The sequence below is a fragment of the Agelaius tricolor genome, unplaced genomic scaffold (assembly GCF_023055355.1).
Source record: "Agelaius tricolor isolate 1412-34295 unplaced genomic scaffold, bAgeTri1.0.p SCAF_71, whole genome shotgun sequence".
NCBI lineage: Eukaryota > Metazoa > Chordata > Aves > Passeriformes > Icteridae > Agelaius > Agelaius tricolor.
Window position 1 is genome coordinate 1,528,237 of NW_027269331.1, and position 15,934 is coordinate 1,544,170.

Here is a 15,934-nt window from a genome sequence, read left to right on the forward strand (position 1 = left end):
ATAAAATAGGGAAGCTTAGGTGTTGTGTGACGTTGTTGATTGTAATGATTCCTCTGGAAAAGCTTTCTGGGAGTGACTTTTAGGGAAAATCCCAGTGTTTCCCTGGCCTCACTTTGTGTCCAGGGATGTTCAATCCAGTTGTTTCTAAGATGCTCCTATCACTTTTGGGCTGCTCCCTGAGCTTTGATGGAGATTTACTGATTCCTGTGTCCTTCCTGTGACTTTCCCTTGGGAGCATCTGGTGATGGTTCACCTTTGGAAAGGGTGAGGTGTTTTCTTTGAATGTGTTACACAAAAAAAAAAAAAAAAAAAAAAAAAAAAAAAAAAAAAAAAAAAAAAAAAAAAAAACCACCACTGAGGAGAGCAAAACTGGGCTGAAAGAGCAGGCACCTGAAGTGGTGGAGGTTGGAGCAGCTGAATTCCTGGTGGGGTGTTGGTCCTGGTGCTCTCAGCCAGCAGAGAAAGATGATTTGGTTTAAAAAGATGCTGTCGGAGGGAAGATTCCCAAGCTGCAGGATTCTTAAAAAAATTTAATATTAAATCTTAAAAGTTAAAGCACAGCCTCAATGTAATGAGTAATAAAAGAAGGGAGGTGCTATTTATGGTGTTATGGTAATTCTGCTTCCAAAGCAGGTCTTTAATTTGTGCCCTGCTTGAGTTGTTGACTCTAATTTATAATGCAATAAACCTATAGATTGTTGCTCAAAGCAGGCCAGGGATATTACATCAGGCCAGATCTAATAATTTAGGAGCAGTTTATTAAGCTTAATAGCATCTAAGGTGCAATTGCTTTTATGGGCTGGCTCATCCCATGTGGCAGCCCCTGGTTTGTTCCAGGGTGTCTCCTGAATCCATGGCTGCAGCCTGGTCTGATTGCTCCTGATGGGGGAGTTGTGCTGTCCAGTGATGATATGAGTTGTTTTCCACCCCCTCTGCCCCATGGCAGGGCTTTGGAGCTGGATTTTCCAACCCAAACCATTCTGTTTGTAAGCCCTGCTGATTCTGAGTCTGTGACTGGTGTTTGTTGAGCATTGGTTTGTGGGGGTTTGATGTTTCTGTGTGGTGGGTTTATTATTTTGTTTAGGAAGTTTTTTTGTCTGCTTGTTGTTTTTAGAAGCATTTTGTTTGTGTGCCACAGGCCACGGTTTTGACAAGGTACTTTTGATAAGGTTTATTTGCTTTTTTTAAATACCTGCCAGCAGGAAACAGAGTTCAGCCTTCTCTGAGCTACTGTTTGATTCTGTCAGATTTATTTTCTATTCCTGCACAACCTCAGGCAGCTGCCACGTCTGTCTGGTGGTTTCCCACATGCATCAGCCCTGGGAGCTGGGAGCTCTGCATGTTAATAACTCAGTTTTGCACTCAGCATGGAACACAGAGAGAAGAAAAAGACTTGGCCACAGAAATCAATCTTCCAGTTCCTCTAAAGTCTCCATTTTCTGCTGGAGACCTTCTGATGCAGGGGGCTGTGTGAGGAGAAAACATCAGGCTGTTCATGGCCAGAGCCCAAATTTCTGGACAAGATTCTCCAGGTAAAACCCCCAGAGAGCCACAAGGTCCCCCCTGAGCTTCTGTTTCTCCAGGCTGAGTCCCTTTCCAGCTCCCTCAGCTGCTTCTGGGGCTCCAGCCCCTTCCCAGCTCCATTCCCTTCCCTGGACACACTCCAAAATGTGATTTTAAAATTCTTTTTAATTTTTTATGGATCATATAAGTGACCTCAAGCTCAATCTGCTGCTGTAAATGTCCAGATCTGTTCTCTTGGCCAAACTGGATGGTTTTTTGCTTGCTTCTGGCAACCATTCTCCTGCTGGGAATGCCAACATCCATATGCACTTCTCCCTGTGGCTTCCTAATTTGAGGTTGGGGGGGAGCGTATTCCACCTTTTTCCTGTCTCTTGCCTCCTGCAAGCTCAGCTGTAAATCAGGTTGGCTTGTGGCCACAGCCTGCTGCCAGGAGATTTATTGACACTACTTTTATTAAGGTTTTTTAGTTTTTTTTACACTCTGGCATAGTGCAGTTGTTGCTTTAGGGAGGATGTTTTGGAGGGGTGGGTCTAGGCTGGAGAAAATCAGTTCTGATATTTTTCTTTGATGGATGAACAATTGGTAGGAAAGCTTTGCTCATCAAAGATTTGTGTGGTGGGAAAAAAAAAAAATTAATGTCAGGCCTCCTTGGTTTTGTCCTCTCCATTCTTTGTGTTGCTCCCAGAGCTGCTGGCCACAGTTGGGAGATGCTTGGGGAAATGCCCCCTGTGATGAGACAGGAAAGGACCAAATCAGCCCTGTTTGGGTATTAAATGCAGCAAGAACATGTAAAAGATCACATCCCTCAGGGAGAATGCTCCTGCTTGGCTTCAGAGCTGTTGCTTTTCCCTTTTTCCTGGCTCTTCTGAAAGCTGCAGCCTGTTTGGTGCTGGAGCAAACCCAAGGCAAGGTTCTTCTGGAGCCTGTGGGCTGAAACAGCAGATGCAGCTCCTACCCCTGAGCTTCCTGGGCTGCCTTTGGAGAGGAAGGAACAGAGAGTCCTTCTGCATCTCTGTGAAATACTCCTGATAATCTCTCAGCAGATCTGGAGCAGGAATAACCAGGCTGCTGAAGAGGCTGTAAAAAATGGGAAATATGGCTTAGCACGTGCTATATTTAGAAATTCCATCAGTCCTGCAGAAATGGGAGCTGTGGATAATTCAGATATTTCCTGTGGCAAGAGATTGGGTTTTTTGGGGTGGGTGTCCTGCAAGCAGACAGTTGACACCCTCAAGTGGGTTTGTAAATGAGTTTTTACTTTTCCTGTGCTTTGTGTAGGCAATGCTGGCTGTATTCTCATTTTGAAAAATAAACAGGTGTCTTATACCAAATGTGCCTTGATATAATTAGTCATAATTAAGAGCCAGGACTGCTTTAGCTGCTGATTGAAAAACTGGTTATTTTTCTCACCAGCTGCTTCTCACTGAAGCAGTTTTGATGCTCTGAGATGCATGGAAAAAACCCAGCCCAGCCAAAGGCAGAACGAGTTCAAGGCCATTCCTCCCCAAAATTTCCTTTCTCAGTGGTACAAACCCCTGCTTAGGCATTGTGATGACAAAGCTCACAGAGGTGACAGATGACTTTGCAGTGACTCTGCAGATGACTTTCCTGCCATGGGTTTTGCTGCACGAGCAGTTTTTGCTTTTGCAGGAAGAAGGAGAGAAATGGGCTGGAAAGCTTTCTTTGCAGGGCAGGTAAAAATTAAATTACTTCAGAAAATTCAATTTTTTTTTCTTTACTATGCATTTATCTTACCTTCCTTCAGGTCCAAGGTGTTTGTTATTATCTGAACAGAGTAGGAAGAGAAAAAATTGGTTCTGAGTGTGGTCAGCAGCCTTTAGAGCATTTTGATGTCTGCCAAGCTTCCCCTCCAAGCAGTAGAGTGAAGAGCTGCTTTGCTCCATGAGAAAGATGGAGAAGGCTCATGGAATGCAGGTGTTATGCCTTGGTATCACACAGGTTGTGCCTCATTTTGGGCCATATTCTGTCCCATAAGCAGGAGAGAGGTTGTGTGGTTGGGATAACACCCAACCCTTTTGGGTTGGTTCTGTTGACACTCTGGGTATGATCTACTCCTGTGCTTGGAAATATTTTTTATGAGCATCCATCCCAGATGTGAAGCCAAAAGCCACATTTATATTATCTGTAAAAGCCCAGGCTGCAAACCTGTGATGCTTTGGGAATTCTTTCCTGCATTCTTCCCCAAGCTGGGATCTGTCTGGTCCCTCCCTCTCCTGGCCACCACAGGGGCTTTATCTCAACTTGCTGAATCCATGTTGGGTTGTGCAAAGAGGTGAAAGTGTGAAAAGCAGTTTGCTCATCCAAATTGTCCACAGTCACGTGGCAGAGCTGCAGGATTAGCACTTTTTTCCTGGCGTGTTTCACAATCAGTGAGTGATGGAGTAGGGTAAATCTTGAGCTTTGGGTTATTTTCAGTGCCAGATGTTTTGAACTTCCAGAAAATGCCCTCTCAGGTTGTCCTCTGAAAGGGGAGTGGAAAGTCAGGCTGGCTGTGCTGCTGCTTGGACAGACTGTGAAGTGCAGGAGCAGCAGTTTGGCAGATTTGTTATTTCTGTGCCATCTTCCATTGCTGTAATCAACATGCAGCTCTTGAGCAGAGCAATAATTATTCCCATTTCCACAGAGCTGAGAAGATCAGCCACATTAAAATGCCTTTTCTGGAACTGCAAATGATCTTGAGGTGAGGAAATGAAGCAAGGTTTCTTTCCAAAGAGCAGCCACCCGTGGTGCTGCTTTGCTTCCAAGGGCAGCCCTGGACATCCCTGGAGATTCCTGGGCTGATGCCCCATGGTGGGCAGCAGGAAAAGGGGGGTTCTGTCCCTGAGCCCAGGTGAGACCCCACCTGCAGAGCTGCCCCAGCCCTGGGGACACAGCAGCAGCAGCAGCAGCACCTGGAGCTGCAGGAGAGAGCCCAGAGGAGGCACCAGGGCTGCTCCAGGGCTGAGGAGAGGAGAAGCTCCATGGAGAGCTCAGAGCCCTTGCAGGGCCTGAAGGGGCTCCAGGAGAGCTGCAGAGGGACTGGGAACAAGCCATGGAGTGGAGGGACAGGACAATGGGAATGAACTCATCCATCCCCCCACCTCTGTCAGTCTGGGATACTGGGAAGGAATTCTTCCCTGTGAGGGTGCTGAAACCCGGGCAGCTGTGGCTGCCCCTGGATCCCTGGCAGTGCCCAAGGCCAGGCTGGATGGGGCTTGGAGCAACCTGGGAATAGTGGAAGATGTCCCTGCCCATGGTCCATTCCATCCCAAACCATCCTGTGGTTCTATGAAATGTTAAATTTGCTCTGGTTCCAGAAAGGTGGCTCAGGAATTCCTCCCTTGGGGAACTCCTCATCTCCCTGGCCATGCCTCTTGCTCAAAGCCTTCTTTGTGCTTTTGCTGCAGATGCTCCAACTTTAAATGAAGATAAATAAACCAGATTTAATAGATCAGGGCCCCTCTTTTGGGCTTGGCACCATTCAAGGGCTGCCCTGGCTCTGGAAGGAGCACGGAGGGGATGGAGCAGTTCCAGGGCCTTTTTCAGTCAGGCACTGAGGCATTTCAGGTTTTCACCACTGAGGCTCTTGCTCCTGCTTCAAACAGGATGGTAACAACTTGTTTCTCTTGTCTGCAAGTTGGCTGCTTGCCTTTCAGCCCTGGTGATGGGTACTGAGGGGAAATAGCTGCAGGGGAAGCCCTGGCTCCTGTCCAGACACGCATGGCAGGGTTGTTGTTACATAATTCAACTTTGCCATGCCAGAGTTTATAAACATCACAGAAAATGCCCACTTGCAACAGCAGTGATGTGAGTGTGATGTGTCAGAGCTGCTGGGAAGTGAGAAGGGGACCTTGTGTAAGTCAGACCTTTCATTTCTTGGCTGCAGCTTTTATTAGCCTATAAATCTTGCTTATTTTAGCCCTGGCTTTTGTGCCTCCCAGTTGTTTCTGAATAACACAAGCATTTAGACACCTCCTGCTTTAGCATTTTCCTTGCTGCTGTCCTCAGCTGGAGACCAGCTGACCCTTCAGGCAGAATTGCTCGATGATCAACCCTTGACAAGGCTTTTTTAATATGTCATTGCCTGCCACTTGTGCCACCAATGAGAGAGAGGAGAGAAGCTATGTAGGTTTCCATGGGGGAGATGTTCTGGTTTGCCTTTTGGTGCTGTTGCTCCTGGTTTAGCTTTGTCCTTCTGCATGTGCTGCTGTGGAGGTTCCACAGGCTGCTGTTTGTTGGTCATACCAAGCAAGGTTTTCCTAGACCCAAACTGGGTCTAATCTGGGGTTTAATCCAGAAAAAGTGGATATTCGTACCAAGAATGGCACTCACTGCCTCTTTTCCTGTAGGGATTTTGTCTTCCGGCTCTGGCTAATGATGCTCTTGCCCTTTCAACCAGCACAGAAATCCTTGGTTCATTTTTGTTCCTTTTGTGCCAAGCATCATGACAAGATAGTATTTTTAGAACTTGTCTTGCAGACATTTGCTGCCAAGGGTAAGAGGCGAGGGAAAATTGTCCAAGGAATAAACTTACTGTCTGTTTCTTCTCCCAGTCCAATCATTTGCCCTTGCATCTATTTGACATCTATGTCAGGTTATTTAGGATATTTTATAGAACATTTTGGAACAGAAATCCTGTAAGCAGTTCTGAAATGCAGTAGTTCTGTTTAAATAGGAATAAATATTCAGGATTTCTCTCATCCAGTGTTCTTCCTGTAAAGCTGTGCTTATTAAACTCATAAACACCCAACAGGAGAGATCTGGGGGCACATCTGAGCCTGAACTGGACAAATGGCAAAAGCAGTTTGGGGCCAGGACAGAAATAGGATCAGTATGGGCAAAAGTGGAGCTGTTCCCCTGGCACTGAGTGATCCATTGAGGTGTGCAGGGTGATTGGGTCACAGCTTTGCTGGGCTTTTTAGAGACTGCAATCTTTTCTAGGCTTGGTATAGGGCCCAAATGTCCTATTTCCACCTAGAGCCAGCAGCTGACCATTAAGGAAACACCTTCCAAAATCCCCAGGATGTGCACAAAATGTTCCTCCTGCTGATAATAATTTTTTTCTGAGATTACTTGAGTAAAATGTAATACTGAGACCATTACATTTAACAGCCTTCATTGGCTATTTTCTTAGGTAGATTATAGAGTCTTTTTTTTTTTTTATTCAGCCTGCTTTTATGAAAGCTGTTTTTAATCTTAACCCCCTTGCCCCAGGATGCTGGTGCTTTAATTAAAGTGAACCATCAGCTGAATGCAAGTCGACACCATCATGTGCCTTTGCAAAGGACTGTCAGGAGCCTGGGATGAGTTAGCAGGAATAACACCCTCAGGAGGCACTGAGGATGAAATCCTCCTGCTGCTTGATGCTGATGAGAGCTCAGCAGGGATGCTGTGCCCAGCAAGGTGCCCCACTTCAGGCAAGCCTTGGACCTCAGGCACTTGGTCTCTGCAAGAACCTTGAGTTGTGGTTTTTTTTTCCTTCCCTGGATGAGGCTCATCAGTAAAGACTGAAAAAAAAATCTGGACCTATTTAGTGTGGAAAAATTAGCTGTCTCCCCTTGGCCTCCAAGTATGAAAGTAAAAAAGGAGATTATGGTGCTTTATTAGCATCAGGAATGGGTTTGGAATACTTGAACTATTTCATGAGTTTGTCAGAAGCACTGGTTTTGTTGGCTTGGCAAAACCCAGTAGGTTAAAAACGTGTTATCAGGAGCTGTGGAAGTAGAGTAAATCATGCTGTGGGGATAGATTGGGGATCCCCTCTCACTCTCTTCTGTTTCCTCGTGAATCAGAGGCTCCCTCAGGGATTTTTATTTACCTCTGCCTTGAATGAAAGAGTGAGGATGTAATTGCTGGAAGCAGAGCTGGTCCAGGACGTGATTATTGCTGCTGAAAGTCCCCAGGGGCCTCCAACAGCCAGAGAGAGCCCTGGCTCCAGCTGTGCTGCTGTCTGAACAGCACAGGAATTCCCATCTCCGTGCCATCCAGGCTTGCCAGTGCTTTGTGTGATGCATGCTGGGGATGCAGTGGAGTGCTGCCTTTGTTGGGTGATGGACAGCTAGAGAGAAACTGGTGCTCTGGCAGAGTCTGTGGGGAGGGAGGGGCAGTCAGGCTGGGTTATCCCTCAGTTTGCATCCCTTCATCCCTCTCCTTGCTGTTCAGGCAAGCAAAACTGTCCCATTGCTCCCAGCTTTGCAAGCCTGGAGGGAATCAGCCCTACCTTTGTGGTTGTGTTTTTGGAGGCTGGGAGCTGGAGGTGTTTCACAAAGTGTAACAATGATATTTTTAGAGATTTGGCTCTCTTTTAGTTGCATCTGTTGAGCTGCAGTTCAGCTCCAGCAGCCCCAGCAGGAGCACATATTTCAGGAATATGTTCTCTGCTCCTTTCTGTGACCTGCTAAATGGAATTGTAAATGGAGCATGTCACAGCTCAGGAATCTCATTCATGGCCTCTTCTAACAAGGTGTGCAGAGAGCTATTAGCCCAGGCTTTGAGTCTTTGTAATAATCAAACAACATGTGCCTGAGATGTGCAGTGACTTTCTTTAGGAAACATCTGGTTAAGTGTTGAAGCCACAGCAGCAGGGCTTTCTCTCTTTCTCTCTCTTTCTCTCTCTTTCTCTCTCTTTCTCTCTCTTTCTCTCTCTTTCTCTCTCTTTCTCTCTCTTTCTCTCTCTTTCTCTCTCTTTCTCTCTCTTTCTTTCTCTCTCTTTCTCTCTCTTTCTCTCTCTTTCTCTCTCTTTCTCTCTCTTTCTCTCTCTTTCTCTCTCTTTCTCTCTCTTTCTCTCTCTTTCTCTCTCTTTCTCTCTCTTTCTCTCTCTTTCTCTCTCTTTCTCTCTCTTTCTCTCTCTTTCTCTCTCTTTCTCTCTCTTTCTCTCTCTTTCTCTCTTCTTTTCTTTGCTCCTTGCTTCAGACCCATTGTCTGCCAGACCCAATTTCTTCCTTTTTCTACCCATTTCTTTAATGATTGGCAGTTGCTTCTTATGCAAGACCACAGGGGGTTACCAAGGAGTAAAAAACCTCTGCAGTGTTTCTGAAGTGACCGGACTGGCTCAAATTGGTTGTGCTCCCAAATTTATCCTTCCAGTCACTCCCTCTCCTTCCTGGGGAGGGCTGTAGCAACTGGGGAAAGTCCCATTCCTTATGAAATACGAAGTACTAAGCCAAGACAGGGGGAAAGCAGAGAGTTGAGGATGAGGAGTAAAAAGCAAGAGGTGGAGGAGGAGTTCAAGCAGAGCTTTGCACCAGATGGTCGCGATTGTTGGATGGAGAGAAAACAAAGCCTTTGGACAGGTTACAATGTCCTGTGGGAGCTGCCTGATGCACTGTGGGGTCTTGCAGGCTCCTCCTGCTCCCTTGGGTTCCTGAATCTTCAGTCCAAGAGAGGGATGAAAGCCTGATCCCTCTGCAGCCTTAGGTGAGGGAATTTCAGCCCAGGCACCTCGGATGTGCGTGAGGTCTGTGAGGCCATTATTTGCTACTCAAGTCTATTGATCTGCTCACTTAAATGCTTCAAATCCTTGGGGTGCAAGGTGCTTTCCATTAGTTCTGCCCCTCTGCAGTGCCAGATGGAGCTGCTGGATGTGCTTTTGTCAGTGAAGGCTGATTGCACCCTGGGCTGTAACAATGGCAATGCCGGATGTGGGTTTTCCTCTCCAGGGACACTTGAGGAAACTCATCTGAGCACTGAGGGCTCCCTATAGCCATAGAACTGACAGAAGTGAACCCACTGGGGCCACCAAACTGTTTGGAACAGGAACAGGGGAGGAGGGGTGGGGAGCTGGGGTTGTGCAGATGGAGGTAGGAAGAGAGAATTTTGCTGCTCCCAGCAACTAAGGAGAGGATAGAGAAGGTCACAGAATCATAATTTTTTGGTGTTGGAAGGGACCTTGAAGATCCTCCTGTTCCAACACCCTGCCATGGCAGGGACACCTTCCACTAGACCAGGTTGCTCCAAGCCCTGTCCAGCTTGGCCTGGAGAACTTGAGCCAGGATGGCCCTTGGCAAGAGGCAGCAGGCACAACCTGCATCAGGGGAAATTCCAGCTGGACAGAAGGGAAATTTCTCCCATGAGGGTGGTGGTGAGACCCTGGAGCAGAAGCCAGAGGAGGGTGGGAATTCAGTACAAGCCACTGCTTTAAGGACTCTGCATTCACATACTGAGAGTTAATAAGGAAAGTTTGTAATTTCTCCTTAGGAACTAAAGTGTTCCCATTGACAAAACACTCCAGCTGACACTTGTTCTTGGTGATGCTCAGTTTCTGGGTCTCTTAGGAGATGGAGTCATCTTTCATCCTCAGAGATGATTTAATAACTTGCTTGAAGATAATGTTTTGTTTGTTTGGATAAGATCTGATTGGGTAATCCCGAAATGAGGAATTGTGCTGTCAGTTTTCCCTTTGTATTTGCTGGATAAATGTTACCTCTCCTCCTTTCCTCTCCAAACTAATACTGATAAATGCCTGAAGCAAATTGATTCTTGAAAATGCCAGAAAACAGTGGAGTGCAGACTCCTTAATAAACTCTTTGTTGGATCCAGGAGTGAATTAAAATGGTCTGAAAACACACTTGAGTGATGGTGGTGGTGCTCCAGTCCAACTCCAGCTCCTGGATTTGCTCCTGAGGTAGAGAGCAATTGTTCAGGACTGATCCCTCAAAAAACCCATTGAATTGCTTAAGGCAGGTGCCTGAGCTGGTGGATATTTAGGGACACAAGGATGGTATGCACTGCAGGGAGATAAAACACCTTTTGACCTTGTTGCATTTCCAAATTTCAAGGTGTGGTTATATTGGATATCTCTGAATGATGTCTGCGCATAAAATTTCCAGCAGGGAGATTTACAGTATGGAGCTGGAGGAAGATTCCCACACTGGGTTTGGTTGGTGTGGTAAGATCCATGTGCTGCTGTTTTCCATCTGCTTGTGCATGCCCTGCCCAATGTGCTGCCAGATTTGTGGGAGGGCTCAGGCTCCTTCCAGTTTCCTCTCAGCAGAAATTCCATCCTCGAGCCAAGATGCCCTTCAGCAAGAAATTGCTTTAAAATACTAGATTTTCTCTAAAAGGCTTCTGTTTTTCAAAACTGGAGTTTTTCTGATTAAAAAAAAGAAGGGGGAGAGGAGGGGTAAGACATTGTTAAACAGCTTCTTCCTGTTCTAGTTAGATTTTTATTTAGTTATTTCATTATTTTAATGAATGAACAGGAGGTTCACTGTGCTCAGGAGACAGAGAATGGGTAGGGTTCTCCACAGGGACTGGAAGCCATGAATTCCCAGAGGCACTTTGGCTTGAATAAGAGCCTTTTTCCTAGTGGATGACTGGCAGCTCCAGAAACAAGAGGGTCGGCTTCCTCCTCCCCCTCTCTCCTCCTTTTTCCTCCTTTTCTTTTCTTTTTTTTTTTTCCCACAGTTTTTTCCCTTTTTTCCACTCTTTTTTTTTCCCTTTTTCCTTTTTTTTTTTTTTTTTTTTTTTTTTTTTTTAATAAAACTGTGCCCCAGTAGCTGCACTCATCTGATTTAAACTTCTACACAACTTTGGGTTGTTTCCTCTGCCCAGTCTCAGTGGTGGCTCCTTGTAGAGTTCACAGAACCACGGAATGGTTTGGATTGGAAGAGACTTTAGGGATCATCTTCTTCTAACCCTTGCCATGGGCAGGGACGCCTTCCACCAGACCAGCTTGCTCCAAGCTGTTGATGTTCTCCAGGTCTCAGTCTTTTAAAGAAAATATCTTTAAGTGAATAAGATCCATCTGCTCTGTGGTGGATCTCCTCAATTCCAAGCACCCACAACCTCCTCCCTGTGTTTAGGATGGAATCTTTAGATGGAATCTTTCTTTCTCTTTAGGTGGAACTTTTAGGTGGATTGTGCTGTGGTTTCAGCTGCTCTGGGAGAGCTTTGGGCACAGTGGGTTTGTTGTGAGCCAATCCTCACACGAGGATGTGAATCCAGGAGGGAATATAAAATCCATCTGTTCCCTTCTGAGCTGTGCTGGAGTGAACTGCAGCATGCTCCAGCAGTGGCATTTGGGTTCCTTCACAGGAAAGCTCCTGTGGATGCACACCCTGGAAGGGACCCAGCTTCACCCACGTAGATGGAATGTGTGCTGTGAGCTCATCCCTGTGGGAATGGAGCCATAATCCATCCGGCAGAGACATTTCCTCAGGCCCATTCCCAGTTCAAAGCAGGCTTCTCTCCTCCCAGTTCCTCTGAAGCTCTCTGGGTGCCAGGGAGGATGCTGGAGGCGTGGGTTTGCTTAGGAAGGGGTTCTGCTGTTTCATCCCAAGGCTGGGAGACGTAGGCGGATCTCAGGGATGCTAATCCTGCTTGGGATGAGCTGAGAAGGACTCCAGCAAGCAGCACAAGTGCAGGATGGCATTTCAGGACTGCTGTCAACTGGGGTCACTCCAGCAGCTTCTCTGGAGCAAAATCCTTCTGCTCTGTTGGCTCTGTCAGGGAATCAGCTGGCTCTGGCCTTGCATTTCCTTGGCTTCCATGGAGCAGACCTGGAGCCAAGAGTGTTGTACTGGCCCTGATTCCCAGCTGGGTCCAGAGGGAGTGTGAGGGGACAGCTGAGCTCGTGGTGCAGCATTTCAGCAGCCCTGGGGACTGTATGTGGGAAAAATAAGGAATTTAATATGGTCTCACATGTTGAACCCTCTGTTTTGCCTGCAAGACTCAGGCAGGGTTTGGGACAGACTTCTGATAGAGCCATCTTAATTATGTAATTTAAATCAATGTTAATTATAAATATATTGAATTTATTTATATATCCTATCACTATATAAATATTAATTATATTACTCTAAATATATAATATGAAGAATATTAATTATATGGTTGATCTTTATGATCTTGGAGTTCTTTTCCAGCCTTTCTAATTCTATGATTAATAGAATTAACCTCAGGAAGAGAGGCAACTGTAAATGCAGTGATAACCACTTTAGATCAATGCAGTCTCACCCTGGGCAGTCTTTATTTTTAAGATCTTAAGTGTTGATTATCTGTTCTAAGTTCAAATCACCCTCTGAATCCTGATACAATGCTGATCTGCTTTTTGGGAGAAAAGCAGGCAATTTAGATAGCCTGGATTTCCTGGTCAAAGGATTTTTTTAGTTCACAAATGGTACCATGCTGGGAGGTGTCTCCTGGCATATGTGTGATCATCTGGAATGAAATAGGTGAGAAATTCCTGTCTCTAATATAGAACTGAGAAAGTCCTTGTAGGAGGGGTTGGTGGGAGTATGTGTATAGTTAAACCTCATAACATCTCCCACAGATCCTGCAATAAATAAAATAAACTTCCTGAGCCTCTCTGCTTTCCTGTGCACTGCAGTAAATAATGCTTTGTGTGGCTTGGGGAGTTGCAGCAAAAGAGACTGGCAGAGCCTTCAGTTAACCAAAACTAATCCCTAAATTGGAAAATCTGTCCCCTGTGATATGAAATTCATTGCTGTTTTAAACAAGATTAAATCTTCAAGCACAGGAGTGGGTAAAATCCATGAGCCAGTGTCACAAATGAATCAAACACTGGCTTTTCTGCAGCAAATTCCTTTAATATGTGGATTGGGTTTTTTTCCCCAAAACCCCTAACCTGGAGCTGGAACAGTGTAGGGATTGGGGATGTGCAAAAGTGGTGGAGAATGTGTGTGAAACACTGGTTTATATATTTATTTGTTATTAAGGATTCTATGATTTTAATGAAAATTTTTAAATCTGTCAATCTACAACTTGGAAGAATGTCTCTGTTGTCATTAATTTCCTTTTGGAGCCCTTCTGATTGTGTCTGTTGATCACTGAATCAGAGGATGGTTGGAAGGGACCTTAAAGATCAAATATTCTGTGTTTTTTCTGAAAGCCCACTGAGAAATGTGCCTGAACTCACTGAAGGATGCCTTGAGACAGAAGAATTTGCCTGGGTTTTCACAAAACCAGCAAGGCATGGCAAGGGCACCCTCAAGGACAGACCCAAAATAGCTTTTGGAGAGCTTGCCACAAGCTCTGCTGCCTGCATGTAAATAAGGGGGGGAATTATCTTTATATATACAGGGGGAAGAGCTCAAAGGTTTTAAAATGTTTTCCTTGGCTTGTTTATCAAATCAGTGTCATCCAGTGCATGAATATCAGCAAAGCTCAGCCCAGAGTGACCTTTAAAGGGCTGGAGGGTGGGATTTTTGTAGAAATGTTGGTCTTTGGCATAAAAGGTACCTAAAACCTCCCTTGCCTTGGAAAACCCCAAATATATGTGGGAATATAACCCATATTTAACTTATATGTGCAAGGAGGTGTTAGACCCAAATGGAGAGGGGGAGAGAAAATCCCAAAAACCAGTGGGAAATTGAGGTTTGAGATCTTGGGGATGTGCAGAGTGGAAGGCATCCGGAAGGGGGGGAATGGTTTGGGTTGGAAGGAGCCTTAAAGCCCATCCAGTGCCACCCCTGCCATGGACACCTTCCTTATCCCAGGCTGCTCCAAGCCCTGTCCAGCCTTTGGAACACTCCCAGGGATCCAGGGGCAGCCCTGGCTTTTCTGGGCAAAATTGGATGTCTTGATTTGGGTTATACAGCCAAGAATTTGGAATTTCTAGCAGAAAACATCATTTTTGGCACAGCAAAAATGAAATAATTCCAACCCTTTTTATTGCTTTATTTTGGCTTTTTTTTTCTATGATGGAGGATACAAGGAGGAGCGGTATCACAGGATTAGTATCCAGGGTGATGCACATTAAAAAATAGTCACAGTTAAAAATAATTATAAAAATAATTCACAGTTAAGTAGATAACTCCAGCCCTTCCCATTGAAAGAGAGGCAAAACCTACTATTTTTTAATGTTTCTATTGTCACTATATTGGTTACATTGTTTTGCATAATTAAAAAGCCAGGAGAGTTCACCAGAGAAAAGAGCATTTTCCAAAAAAATCAATGTGTGCTCAGGGTCTGGAAGGGAATTACAGTGGCAGGGTTGCTCATAGTCTCTTCCAGTCTTCATCCTTCCTTGCTCATTGTGGGAAGAGAGGATTTGTTGGAATATTTTCCGTGCAGAATTTATTTCAGTGTTTTCCATGTTGAAATGAAAACACCTGTGGATTGTTTAAGGCCAAGGAGTAAAAACCAACCAGGAGCCCATGGAAATGGTGCTGGTGAGAGGCAGTTTGAGGACACTGATTGATGTCCTTGTGGTTTGGGATTTTACCCATGGCATTGGAGCAGGGGCACTGAACAGATTTATTTGGGGGATTTCTTTTGTGTGTGTGTTGAGTAGAATTTGAAATGCTCCTGCATGCTGAATGTTGGTGCTGATGTGGTCTGTTTGCAAAACACTTGAAATATGTGGTGGTGGGAAGGAATAAATGTTGGGGATGGGTGGTTTGGCTCTGCAGGATCTGAGCACCTCAGGGGAAGGAATAAGGAGTAGGAACATCCCTAATCTGCTGTGTAATCTTCACCATGTGATAACTACTCATTTAGGCTAAGCCCAGAGGAGGGGAAGATGCATGAGAATGGAAAAGTTAATTAAACAATTGCCTCAAAAAAACCAAAAAAACCCCACCTAAACAACCACCAACAAAAGCCCCTCACCAAACAAAACCCCAGCTCCATATCCAGAAACGTCCCCTCTCCCCTGGCAGCTGGAGAAATGCTCTTCCAGCCCTCCATAAGATGAATCTACATAAATGAGCCCTCTGCCCAGACCTGGGGAAATCTGGAACATTTCCAAATCTGCCTTTGGAAATGCCTCTTTACTCCAATGAATGCCCGTAGCTGGGACCAAATGGGATTCTACTGACACTGATTTCTCTTTTCCTCCACAGTGGGAGCGCCTCTGGTTCCTCATCCTCACCTCATCCTTCTTCCTCACCCTGGTGTGGTTTTACTTCTGGTGGGAAGTTCACAATGACTACAATGAAATCAACTGGTGAGTAGAGCTTCCCTCAGGAAATTGGGGTTTTGGCCATCATGCACCTGCTTGACACAGCTTTGGATATATCTGGATCCTTTGGATGGGACTGTAATGATGAGAAAGGGAAAATGGGGTGGGGAGTGGGGCTCAAGGAGAGCTCCTTCTGCCTGATCTATGTGTAGCTGTAACGTGGCCTCACATCTCCACTTGGTGGCTGGGTTTTTGTTTGTTTATCTTGATGGTTGGCTGGATTTGAAAGTGACTGAGCAATTTGGCTGCAGCTATTCCACAAAATACCCATGGCAAAAATTCAGCCTGAAGCACATGGGTGTGGAAAATATTATACAAAGTTGGAAGGAGCTGAAAAGGAGCTTTGCAGTGGGATGTGCTGGAATTTAGGGTGTTGCCAGCTGCCTTCCAGTGCTGGAAATTATTCTCCCTTTTATTATCGGCAGCATCTTAAAACATTTTGACAGCACCTTGGGCTGTATTCTAACCAAACTGCTTTGACATCAC

The 15,934-nt window shown here is 45.4% G+C and overlaps 1 protein-coding gene across 1 annotated transcript in view; it reads left to right on the top strand.

The window, feature by feature from the left end:
* The window catches only part of GDPD5 (glycerophosphodiester phosphodiesterase domain containing 5), a 73,274-nt gene extending 57,826 nt beyond the window's left edge, over window positions 1-15,448 (top strand). The window contains exon 3 of the mRNA XM_071417900.1: window positions 15,330-15,448. Within this exon, the coding sequence (XP_071274001.1) occupies window positions 15,330-15,437 (108 nt within the window). The 3' untranslated portion in view covers window positions 15,438-15,448. The remainder of the gene's footprint in view (window positions 1-15,329) is intronic.
* Window positions 15,449-15,934: the final 486 nt, after the last annotated feature.